General features: G+C 45.1%; 1 protein-coding gene across 20 annotated transcripts in view; it reads left to right on the forward strand.

Moving 5' to 3' along the window:
• Window positions 1-13,075, forward strand: part of KIAA1217 (KIAA1217 ortholog) — a 300,119-nt gene that overhangs the window by 244,257 nt on the left and 42,787 nt on the right. For 14 of the 20 annotated variants that reach the window (XR_008426659.1, XM_053922560.2, XM_024576431.4 and 11 more), the window contains 2 exons: window positions 6,602-6,706; window positions 7,219-7,268. Coding sequence is in view for 19 of the 20 variants with exons in the window: in XM_053922560.2 (XP_053778535.1) it covers window positions 6,602-6,706; window positions 7,219-7,268 (155 nt within the window). In the remaining variant the exon portion in view is untranslated. The remainder of the gene's footprint in view (window positions 1-6,601; window positions 6,707-7,218; window positions 7,269-13,075) is intronic. The other 6 variants (XM_024576439.4, XM_053922557.2, XM_053922556.2 and 3 more) reach the window with 1 other exon arrangement.

Below are 13,075 nucleotides of genomic sequence, written 5' to 3' on the forward strand. Positions count from 1 at the left end.
TTTTTTAGAGAGAGGGGAAGGGAAGGAGAAAGAGGGGGAGAGAAACATCTGTCGGCTGCCTCTCACCCTAAATTGGGGGTCCAGGCATGTGCCTTGACCTGGAATCGAACCGGTGACCTTTCAACTCACAGGGCAGTGCTCCACCCACTGAGCCACACCAGCCAGGGCTTGCTTATTTCCCTACAGTTGTCATCCAATATGTATCTTCCTGGGCCATCAGTCAAGTGCAGAGCATTCCAGGTGAACAGACAATTTGCTCTGGCCTTTGTCTTTCCTGCCTTGGGGAAAACCTGGATCCTGGTTGAGAGGATTTCACATTCTATCTCCTTGCAGCATCACCAGGAGGAATCGATGGGGGAAGAAGTAGAAGGGCACAGAGGAGCCCTTCCCTCTCATTTATTTCCGTCCTCAGCCAGTCAGAAAGTGGAGTCAGCCAGCACAGGAGCAGCAAGGCTGAGGGAGAGGCCACCCAGAGGAGGATCCAGTCAGGATGGTGAGAGAGTGTGTGCAGCCCTCCTGGGTGAGGGGCAGGAATAGTAAAACGAATTTCCAGACGGTCTTGGAGGGTGAGGATGAAGGAGGCAAGGGTGCAGGTAAAGAGCTGGTTTGTGTGGAGAAGGGAACCAAAACAGCCGAAGATTGCTACACTTAAAGAGGATTTTGGAGTTTCTGATCTGGACAGGAAAACTACACCAAGGAAGATTTAAGGTCAGGATATACCTGCGAAGAAGGGTTTGAGGATCTATAACGCCAAACTTTTGGAAGGATTATCAGCACAGATGTTGAAGCTATGCAGGATAATGAAATGGGTGTGATGGACAGGAGGCTGTCTTCCCAGGCTAAAGTTTTGCAAGGGTGTGAGGAAATTTTCTAGATGCTGGTAGGGAACTTGAGCGTGTCACATGCCCCTGAGTCAGCTCTGGCTCCTGGCCACTCTGTGAATGGGTGACGGCCACAGTGCCCTGTCCTCAACAGCCCTGCTCAGCTCCTGGACACATGCCTGTGGCTTGTTGTATGCAGTCAGCTCATCTCGTAGTTGGTCTTTCTCCAGTCCTGCTGCCTCCCTATGCTTCTCAGCGTCATTGTCTTTTTCAAAGAACCCTGCCCTCTCATGATGTATCCAAAGTGGACAGTTTTGGTTTTGTCATTTCTGCCTTCAGTGATGTTTTAGGCTGAATTTGCTCTAGGACCCACTTGCTCGTCTTTCTAGTGGTCCTGGGCATCGGCAGAGCTCTCCTCCAGTTCTGTATTTCAAGTGAATCATTTTTTTCTCTCAGTCTTCTTCACTGTCCAACTTTTGCCTCTGTGCACAGTAATTGGGAATAAGCGGGTGCCGATGATCTTAGCCGTGGTCTCTAATGGCACTAGTGAACTTACGGACGAGTAACTCAGAATTCAGAAGTGGGGGACATGTTGAGAGGTGGGATGGACAGTGGGGTGATGTGGCAATAGGGAACATAAAACATACCCAATCTTCCTTCTCCATGAGTAGTGGGCAGGTGGACAGCCGCCTCGAATGGTGTTTCTTTATGCTCCTCTGTGCACCCAGTCCTCACCTAAGGGCTGCCAGTGCAAGACAAGGACAAGAAACGGCCGTTACCTTTAGGGCATGCAGGGGTAGGAAGACAACTTAATGCACACAAAACGTTATAGTGCATTGCAGTCAGCACCAGCTCTGTCAGTATCTCCTCAATAAATCTGGATGTATCAGTGAGAAGTTACAAGTGTTGGGAGTTTTGGGAATAAGGTCTTCAGTTATATAGTTCTTTCGCCAATAGGTTGAAGTGGGGCAGAAATAGAAAGTTTGCTGCTCAGAGTCCTATTTGAAGCTTTACCACTGGTTCACATAATTTGAAGTCCAGCGTTCTGTTGAACTCATCTGAAAACAGTGTCTTTAATTACTTTGGTTTTTCTCCCTCATACCGGAGGGTCAGGGAATGAGCAAACAATGGCATAGCTTTCTTTTAAGCCTGCTCACTATTCAGTTCTGGAAAATGCTCACTTAGACTTCTCCCAGAAAAAAAAAAAAGTGACTTCGTGAAAGGAAGGTACTGCCTAAGAATGATACTTTATTCACTGCTGTGTCCACAGCAGCTTGCACCGTGCCCAACACAACTTAAGTGCCCAAAAACATTTGTGGATGACACGTTGACCATTCGTCACTTTCTGGGGGGAGAGATGACAGGGATGAGCAGGAGGTGGAAAATCACAAAATATTAGCGGTAGACCACCTAGAAAGTACTCTCAAAGATCGCAAGCCCTGGTCATCATCCTCGTTACTGACCGTCCTGCACAACCAGGTTTCAAAGTCAGTAACTCCCTAGAAAGGTGAATGACCTGGACAGGGGCCTAATCCATCCTCAGCTGGCTGGCTGGTTTCAACTGGCTCCCCAGCACTTGTTTTGGGTATTTAAAAGCATAGCCTAAGGGCTTCATTATAGGGGAATTACCAGTCTCAAACTTGTTACAGTCTTGACGTGTTTTTTAATGGCCACTAATTTACTCAGATAGGCACTGATAAGGCCTTAATTCAGGCTTAATAAGGCCTCAGTCGGAACAAAGACAAGTCCAATGTTGAAGGTGAAAACTTGAATCAAAAACGTTGTGTAAATGGAGTTACTGCCAAAAATCATTCCCTCAAATGCAATTTTTTTCCTTTTCTCTACCCTGAAGACAGAGAGCGGACTGCACACGGTGTAGGTCTTGCTTGTCTTCTTCACAGACCGACAGGGGCTCGCGGGAAAGCCCATTGTAACAGCAGGAATTTAAATACTAGGATCAGCACTTTACCTGGATCTGGACTTGAATTTTTATTAATATTATGCCTGGGTCGAACAGATTCATTCATCCAGACTGACTTACGGCACTAAATGACTAGTTAACCATACATAGTAATCCCATAAATACGGTTTATGGAATAATAGAAAATGGTATATGAAATCACTTTAACCCATCTCTTCAACAGTAATTATACCAGTCCTGTAATACCTTAAACCAGGCGATATAGGCAAGAATTAGTTTAAGCATCTTTAATATTCTGATGATTATTATACAAAATTGCCCCTGCAATAAAATGACAGGGTCATACATAATTTCTCTTCTTCCACTGCATTTCGCTTTTTTTCCTTCCACATTAAAATCTACTTCATGACATTTCATCATGGGCAAAGTCTGCATAAGTTTCCAGTTGCTGTAATTTAGTTAAACCATAAAATTGTTTCCAGATTACCAACCGTGAAATGAAAAGACAATCTTATTTATGAGTTTATAAATCAGATAATCTCCCTCAAATGAATCCTGAAACCAGAAACACTTTGATGATTAAATAGGAAGGAAAAAGTTTTCTCATTCCCATGTGTCAAAGAATTGTATTTTTGTGTCGTGGTTTTGGCCGACGCAGTGGAACACACGTGCGCAATCGGTTCGCTCACCACCGGGGCCTCCTGCAGGACCCACCGCTTCCTGGGCAATGGAAGAGCACTGCTCCCCCTTGACTGTCAAGCTCAAGTGTTCTGAACCCTCAAAAGGCTCTGAGAGATCATGTCTCCTTCCTGGTGGCCCAGCTCAGGACACATCCTGGAGGAGGCCCCCCAGGGAGCATTTCCCTCCATCCTCACAGGTGCAAAAAAGGAGAACCGAGGGTGTGGATACCTGGACTGAATATAGGGCCTTTCCCTCAAAGCATCCAGACTTTCACCCCTGGAAGTTCTGCAACAATGTTGGCGTGATCACTGAGGAGTAAGGAGAGTGGGTTCATTTGGGGATTGTCTTTCTCTGCACCTTAAAACCATTACCTGGGGAAGTGCATCAAAAAGCCAAGTACCCTCTGAGCCAAGGAAAGTGCCGCCCTGTGGACGTCCATGTGGAGACTACCCAGCCTGTGCTGTAACATTGTGCAGTTCTAACCCCTGTGATGAATCTGTTGCAGATCAATGTCCCGACTCTGGAACAATCCAGGAGCTTTGTTTTGGTTTTTAATGCTACTGCTCTCCTTTCTTAGACAAGGTGATGAAAGCTGTTGGCCAGAGAGGGATCAGAAAGAGCACTGATTTAGCCCTAATCTGAGTTGTGCCTAGAGCCAATGTTGGAATCCCTTCTGCCATTTCTCTCGTGTCAAGAGTCTCACTTACACTCTACAGTCATAGACTTGCCTGTTCTTACAGTTCTCTGTAGTACTGTCATCTGTGTGTAGTTAGGTTGTCACCGTGCCTTCCTATCCCACACTCCAGCTTCATGGAACCCAGTAGGCTGCATCCTAACCAAAACTGTCTAGACCCTAAAAATGTCATGCTGCTTTTTGGAAGGAAGGAGAGAGGGAGGGAGGACAGAAGGAAGGAAGGGAGAAAAGAGAGAGAAAGAAATCCTTTGCATTTGCCCAGGATTGGCTAAGAGCAGTCAACTAGTCCATCCTGAAGTGGCCCTGAATGTACCTCACCTCTGAGGGCCATGAGTGTATTACTTCCTGCGTTACCATCGGAAGAACAGGGCACTGGACACTTTTACTCGCTGCTCAGCTGGGCCCCATGGAACTCACTCATTTCTAAGAGCCCGTCTGTGTGAGTCTGTGTCTCCCACTTGGCAGAAGCACAACCAGCCACCACCCGGTCATTCCCAAGATGCCATAGTGACTTGGGTCCTATGAACTTCAGATATCCTTTGGGTATTTACTAACTTGCGTTCTTGAGTGGAGTTTCTTACTAATTTTTCTCTTTGGCACATGCACTGTGTTTCATCAGAGAGGAGACCAGGGGCACAGGTGTCACTGCAAATGCTTTGCAGCTCGGGGTTTAGCATTCACTGCTACACCTGGAAACACGTGGAAATGGAAAGTTTCTCACTGCGTGGAGATGGGGATGCACTTCCACACTCACTGCTTGAGATTTCTCCTTCCTGCACTATTGGAACAAAGAAATCATACTATTTATACTTAAATTGTTTCTTTTTCCTTAGTTGGTGTACAGCCATTAACTATTTAGACTGTATGACTTATGTCCAAGAAACTCAGTGTTCTGACAGAACCATCCATTTTAAACTAAAGCAGGGGTCCCCAACCCCTGGGCCATGCACTGGAACCAGGCTGTGCAGCAGGCAAGCACTACCGACTGAGTTCTGCCTCCTGTCCCCTCTCCACTGGCCCGCATCCTCCCTGGCCCCCCATTCTGTCCCTACAATCCCTATCTGTGGAAAAATTGTCTTCCACGAAACCCATCCCTGGTGCCAAAAAGGTTGGAGACTGCTGAACTAAAGAAAATGCTTGGAATTCGGAAATCAGAAGCTTGTAATTGTGAAACTAAGCTCAACCTTTCATATTCTAAAGGCAAAACACAAGGCCAAAAAGTTGTGTATGGACAAAATTACCCTTGAAAGTCCTCTTGATTGCCATGAAGTGTAAAATACAGATACAGCATCTCTCGAGAAGTCCAATTTAACCAGTTACTGTTTTCCAGGGAATGTACAGACCTCCACGATTTCTTCCCATTGGGCACCAGATACAATAGTTGGCTTGTCATAAAGGCCACCCTATATGAGCTTGCTGTTTGTAGCACAGGAATCGCCATTGCTCACACTGAGAGGTTTGTGGGACTGACCGCAGTGAAGAATGGGGGCCTTCTGTGTCACAGCTCATGTAGGACTCCTGCTCATAGGGTGTGATGGCAGGCCAGGTACCCACCCTATTCAGACCGCCCTCCCCTACCTCCCTCTATTGTTTCAAACTCCCCAATAAGTGTTACTGAATCTGCCTGCCATGATGTGTGTGATCCACACCTAGCCAGCAGAGGAAGGTCACTTGTTGTGATGTTGTTATGTCCTGAAAATAATGGTAGTAGCTCTGTGAAACTGCCCTGGTCTCAGACACAGAAATTTGAGTCAAATGAATTGTGATGAAGCATTAGAGAGCCCTGAACATAGAGGTGCAGTATCTGCACAGTAACTAATCAGGAAAGTTTTCCATCCGGGTCTTGAGATGACTGAGTTGTTAGGGATATTTCTTTTTCTGCTTGATCCAGTAAAAGCCCCACGTTAAAGTCTCTATGTCCTTAGATGGAGCACAGCTCACCTGCAAGTCAGACATTGATTTCAATCATATTTTTCCATGGGCTCAGACATTCATTGGTGTTGCTCTCAGGCGATACAATACGTTTTCCCTCATATACACAAACATCCCCATCATTTACACTGAGACCAGTCATCAGCCCCCAAGCTGAGGAGTACCACTTAGACACCTGTGCTGCTGGGCCAAAGGTGGCCGAGGGCACCACTGGTGCCAGAGGTGAAATTGCGAAAGCAGGGCAGAAAGACTCAAAATCGCTGCACTCAAACACAATTATTTCTGAGAGAAGTGCTTTTCAGTTTTCCGGGAGGCCTCTGCAGGTCTGTGCAGCATCTTTTCAGTGAGATTTTTGGGTTAATACTCAACTCAGATCATCGACTCTGGAGCTGAGCCGGGCTTTGCAGGTTCTTTACGTTCCCTGCGCCAGGTCGGGGTGCTCTCTGATGGCCTACTAGGTAGTACTTTTTATGAGCCTCAGGTGATCATCCACCTGGACAAACCTGTCCGAAGGTCAGTAGAGCTTTAACAAACAGTTCTCTTGTTTTACAGAGAGAGGATGCAAGCCATGGAGAAACAGATTGCCAGTTTAACTGGCCTTGTGCAGTCTGCGCTTTTTAAAGGGTCCCTCACAAGTAATAGCAAAGATGCCTCTAGGTAAAAAGAAGAAAGCAAACCAATTAAAAATAATTCAATCTGTTTCTCTCTAATCATTAAGATCATTCATTCAAATCTGTTTTCTTGTAATCATTTCAAGGCTGAAAATATTTACATCTCTCTGAATCATGGTTTGTTTGTTTGTTTGTTTGTTTTTTCTTCTGGTAATTCTTGGTCGAAGGTAACACTTTGGCCCAAGAAGGGTAAATGGGCTTCCCAGTGCATGTGGCTTCATGGACCACTGTGCAGTGCCTGCAATCGCCATCCTCTCGTCTCCACATCCGCCATCATCTGAAAGTTGTGAAGGCCCACCTGCTGCATTCCCCCGGCAGTGTCAGATGCATACCTGGGAAGCCTTTACCATCCCGGCCAATAGTGGTGCTGATGCCAAAATACCCTCATTGCTTGATACCATCACTACCTGCTGCTCATTGCTTAGAATAATGAATGGAGGGGGCAAAAAAAAGACATTTTAGAAACTATATAGCTAACTCTCTTTTTCTTTTATTCAGCGAGAAAATGATGAAAACTACAGCCAATAAGAACCACACAGATAATGCAGGTAAGTGTTATTGGAGCTCCAGGAGGCCTACAGGATAACACCCTGCACCCTCACACTTTCCCTGCTTAATGCTGAAATTCCAGATTCATGGTCAATTCGAGAGGGCCTAAGCCCTTATTTTATTTTATTGATTGTGCTATTACAGTTGTCCCGATTTTTCCTCCTTAGCCCCACTCCACCCAGCAACCCCATTCCCTAAGGCAATGCCCCCACCCTTGTTCATGTCCACCAGTCATGCATGTAAGTTCTTTGGCTACTCCCTTTCCTATACTATACTTTACATCCCCATGGCTATTCTGTAACTACCTATTTGTACTTCTTAATCCCCTCACCTGTCACCCATTCTCCCACACCCACCCTCCCATTTCTTTATCTTTAACCTTTGGCATTTTAATTATGATGTGTCTTGGGGTGGGCCTCTTTGCATCCATCTTGTTCGGGACTCTCTCTGCTTCCTGGACTTGCATGTAAATTTCATTTACCAGATTAAGGAAGATTTGTTTCATTATTTTTGCAAACAGATTTCCAATTTCTTGGTCTTTCTCTTCTCCTTCTGGTACCCCTATGAGAAGAATGTTGGATTGCTTAAAGTTGTCCCACACGTTGCTTACACTATCCTTGTTTCTATGGATTCTCTTTTCTTGTTATTCTGATTGGTTGTTTTTTTGCTTCCTTATGTTCCAAATCATTGATTTGATTCTCAGCTTCATCCACTCTACTGTTGTTTCCCTGTATATTGTTCTTTATATCAATTAGTGTATCCTTTGTTTCTGACTGGATGTTTTTTATGCTATTAAGGATCCTCACTAAGTTCCTTGAGCAGCCTCACAACCAGTGTTTTGAACTCTGCATCTCTATGCTTAGTTGCTTATCTCTATTTTGTTTAGTTCTTTTTCTGGAGTTTTGATCTGTTCTTTCATTTGGGTCGTGTTTCTTTGTCTCTTCATTTTGGCAACCTCCTTGTGTGTGTTTCTATGTATTAGGTAGAGCTGCTTTGACTCCCTGTCTGGGTAGTGTGGCCTAGTATAGTCAATGTCCTGTAGGGCTGAGTATGGCTCAGCCTCCCCTATCACGCAAGCTGAGTACCTGAGATATACCCTTCATGTGGGCTAAGTACACTCTCCTCTTGTTGTTGAGCCTTGATTGCTGTTGGCAGACCAATGGGAGGGATTTACCCAGGCCAATGAGCTGCAAGGATTGGCTGTGATCACTTACCACCAAATTCCACACTGGTGGAGAATCAGGGGCACGATTGTGGTATTCCTACATGGTCTGTACCTGTCCATTTGGTGTGCTGCCCATGGGGTTTCCTGGGTATTGCAGGCCAAGATCAGCCCCGACCTGTGTTTTGCCCGGTGCCACCTTGCCTGAGTTATAAAGCAATCTGAGATGTCTGCTACTTGTGCTGGGCTTGGAGATTTCTAGGCAAAGCCAAACTGTGAATCTAGGCTGTTAGTTCTAGGCCTGGGGCTCACTGAGACCAGCTGCTGCTTATTTGAGAGGATTTAGGAAGTTGTGAAGCATGAGCCAAGACCATTCATATGGAAAAGCAGCTTGGGCCCTGGCTAGTGTGGTTCAGTGGATTGACTGCTGGCTGGCTAACCAAAGGGTCACTGGTTGGATTCCCAGTCTGCGGCACATGCCTGAGTTGTGAGCCAGGTTCCCAGTAGGGGGCACATGAGAGGCAACCTCACATTGATGTTTCTCTCCCTCTCTTTCTCCCTCCCTTCCCTTCTCTAAAAATAAATAAAACCTTTTTAATAAAGAAAAGAAAATGCAGTTTTGGTAGGGCTGTAAGTTGGGTGGGGCATAGTCTTCGGGAATCTCCAGGGCAGGTCAAACAGTGTTTAGCCAGGTTGATGGAGTCTTAGATACAGCACCAGTCTACTAGCTCTGTGGGGAGAGGGCCCAGAAAAGGGACAAAAGCCTCTACTCACCTTGATGCCAGATACCTCAGCCTCCCTCTGCAGGCCACTGGTGTCCCTCAAGCCACCACCCTGTCACTGGAGTCCAAAGGGAGTAAGTCTGAGTAGGTAAGTCCATGTGTGGGCTATTTAAGAGGAACTGCTTGGGGCTCCAGAAGTTTCCTCCACCAACTCAATCCCTGCTGGTTTTTGCAGCCAGAAGTTATGGGGACTTATCTTCCTTGCACTGGAACCCTGGGCTGGAGGGGCCTGGTATAGGGCTGAGACTCCTTGCTCCCAAGATACCCCTCCCAGATTTTTATCCACCACACATGGATGTGGGACCAAGCTGTTCTATGTCTGCGTGCCTTCTACCAGTCTGGATGGATGTGGTTTCTTTAATTCTGTAGTTGTCAGATTTCCACTCAACTTGATTTCTGTTGTTTCTGAGCAATGGTTGTTCTTATTTTAGTTGCAATTTATTTGTGGTTGTACAAAGAGGGGAGCCATGTCTGCCTACACTATCTTGACTGGAAGTCACCCTTCAGTCTTTGTTCATTCATTCCTTCTTCATTCACTTACTCATTTATATGGCCATACATCCAACAAATATATATGTATGTGCCAGTTACTGGGCTAGGACAGTGGGCATGATTCAGACACAGCTGCCTGCCCAGAATTCCTAATCCTATGGGGAAAATGGATATGGGACAAGTGATTATATGAGTGTTGAGTGTTAAGCAAAAGTGCAGGATGAATGTTTAACCAACAGGCCTAATGTAGACCAAGGACATTTCCCTGAGGAAGTTACATAAACTAAGGCCTGAAAGACAAATAGGACTTAGGTAAATGAAGGGGGTAGGGAAGAACCATGCAGGAGGGAGAAGCATGTGCAGATGCCATGGTAAAGAATTTAGGTAATATTCTAAGAGCACAGTGAAGCCATTGGAAGGCTCTGCATTGGGGAGGGACCTCAGCCTGGCTGCTGTGTGGGGATGGATGAGAAGGGGCGTGAGCTGAGAGGGAGCCACCAGTGGCCAAGGCAGGAGAAGAAAGTATGTTTGGACGAGGACCTGGTTTTCAAATGCCAACATTCCCCCTCAAAAGGCCCCAGTGAAATTCCACGGGGGGTTCCCTAGTATCTGGGTATATATGATGTACATCTCATCCTGCAGGCTCAAGGCAGGCCTCCCTCAAGAATATGAGGTCGCCCGCCTTCCCACTGGGTTAGAAATAGAAATCATTGCCAGGAAAATGTTCAGCTACTGAATTACACAGGAAGCATGTGGCAAGTTGGGTGAAACCCCTAATTTGGGGAAGCCACAGAGTGTTGTGCAGCATGGTGGAATGGACAGAATTTGAGACTTCAGCTGAGACCTCTGTTAGTCCTGGTGCCACACTGGCTAAGTATATTCAATTCAGCTGGAAAGCCAACAGGGCTGGGCTTCCAGCACCCCAGTCCTGGTGGGACTTGTTGGTTTACTCAGAAATTAATCAATGACTTTCGCTGCAGCCAGAGAATTATTTCACAGAAATTTCTAGGTTTGCAATCAGAGCAAGTGTTTTGGAGATACCTATTCACTCATTTAATTTTTGATCTATTATGAACTTAAGAACAAAAAGAACCTATGGAGCTCATAGAAAGAGAGAGTAGAGTGGTGGCTACCAGAGACTGAGGGGTGAGGTTTGTCAAAAAGTACAAACTTCCAGTTGGAAGATGAGTATGTTCTAGGAATCTAATGCACAGCCTTGTGATTGCAGATAAAATAATTTGTCAGAGAAGGACAAGTAAAATATGATTTCACTCATATGTGGAATCAAAAACATTATAAACTACCAAAATAGAAACAGACTCATAGATAGAGAGAACAGACTAACAATTGTCAGAGGGGAGGAAAGTTGTGAGGCTGGGTGAAAAAGGTGAAGGAATTAAGCAAAAAAAAAAAAACAAAAAAAACCCCCACAAACCAACAACTTATAGACACAGAAAACAGAATGGCAATTACCAGAGGAAAAGGGCAGTGAAGGCGGGGAGAAGAGGTTAAAAGGGGAGGATAGATGGTGATGGAAGGAGGCTTGACTTGCAGTGTGAGCCCATAATACAATATAAAGAAATATATTATAGACTGTAGACCTGAAACCTATATAATTTTATTAACAAATTTCACACCAATAAATTCAACAAAAAGGAAAAAACAACGCTGAAGTATATACTTGAAGGTTGCTGAGAGAATAGATCTTAAGTGTTCTTACCACAAACAAGAAATGGTAATTATGTGACATGCTGGATGTGTTCACTAACACCACAGTGGTAATCATATCGCAGTATATAAGTGTGTCAAATGTCAAATCAACATGCTATGTACTTTATACAATGGTATATGCCAATTATATCTCAATAAAGTTGGGGGGAACAGAAGGAAACTACTGAACACTAAAACTTTCCAATCCTCTCAATTCTAGTCTAGAAATGATAGTATCTGATATAATTGTGCTAATAAATATGTGCATGCTATTTTGTAATTCTCCTTTTATTCCTTTCACTTTTGGTGACATCAACATTATCATCATCATCATCATCATCATCATCATCATCAAGAGAAGCATTTGGTGTTTCCAATGTGCCAGGCACTCTCTGGGTGCTTTCCATACATGTTAACCCCTGGCACATCCTCATTTTCCCCACATTCCAAATAAGAAGAGTGAACACACTTCCACACATGTGACACATCCACATGGTCCACCCACCTGTCATTTTTTTCCATTGTCTTGTGGCAAGGTGCCCCAGTCCCTTCAAAAATATACAGGTTTTTTGTTTCTTTGTTTTGGAAAATTTTGTAAATGTCTTTTTTGGAGCATGGGGAAGGAGCAGGTATAATTTCCTTGGGATGTATTTCCCAAAGTGGAATCAATAAGTCCAAAGGGATGAACAGTTGGGTATCTCCAGCAACACACTGCCAGCTTTCTCTTCTGAAAGGCTGAGCCAATTTACGGTGCCACCAGCAACAGGCGAAGTGTTTGCTCCCCTGTGTCTCTGCTGAGTTTGGTCTTTCTCATTCTAATGTATCGGGGCTAGATGTGGTCCACAGGGCTTTCGTTGCCATAGCAGCCTTGTACAGTGCACAAAATATGTTAATTCTTCCAGAATCCAAGGAAATAAGCTGTAAGACAAGAGCTGTTATCCTGTTATGTAGACAAGTACATGGAATTATATAGAAGTCAAGGAGCTCATTTGTCCAAGGGTAAATGAAAAGAGAAAACCCTGACTTCCTGTTAGTTTAGGAATATTTGATTCTATGAATATAAGAGAACAGAAGGACCCTCCCATTTCAAAGGCATACTATGCGATGTGTTATATACCGGGTATTATTTCATGTAACACACCTAACCCTGTAAGGAAGATAGAATGTGACCACTCTGCCTGTGGGTGGGAGGGAGCAGATCCCAGGTCCCGTGAACCTAATCTGAAGGGAAACTTTTATCACTGAGGGTCCTAGCCACCAGATCCAGCTCCATGCACAGATTTCAGGGCACCTCCTTATAGATCTCAGCCGACTGCTGCCACCCCAGCCTTCTGCGCCTGCTGACACTCAGGTGAAGAGGGGAGGCTGGGCCGAGGGGAGGCTGGACTGAGGCTCCTCCTGCCCACTTGGCTCAGAGAAATAATCACAGCTGATTGCACAAGGGGGGTCCCTGTGTGCCAGACACCAGGCTAATCAGTTTGCACGAGTTAATTCCATTATCTCACACAATAATCCGTACACCCGTTTTACAGATGAGGAAACTGAGAGGGAGCGAGGTTAAGTTATTCAGCCAATGTCACACAACTAGGAAGTGGATGCTGAGAATAATTTCCAGGTTTTTGATTTAAATAATTGAATGTATAATAGTGCCGCTGGCTAA

This window comes from Desmodus rotundus, chromosome 4, assembly GCF_022682495.2.
Source record: "Desmodus rotundus isolate HL8 chromosome 4, HLdesRot8A.1, whole genome shotgun sequence".
Classification (NCBI taxonomy): Eukaryota; Metazoa; Chordata; class Mammalia; order Chiroptera; family Phyllostomidae; genus Desmodus; species Desmodus rotundus.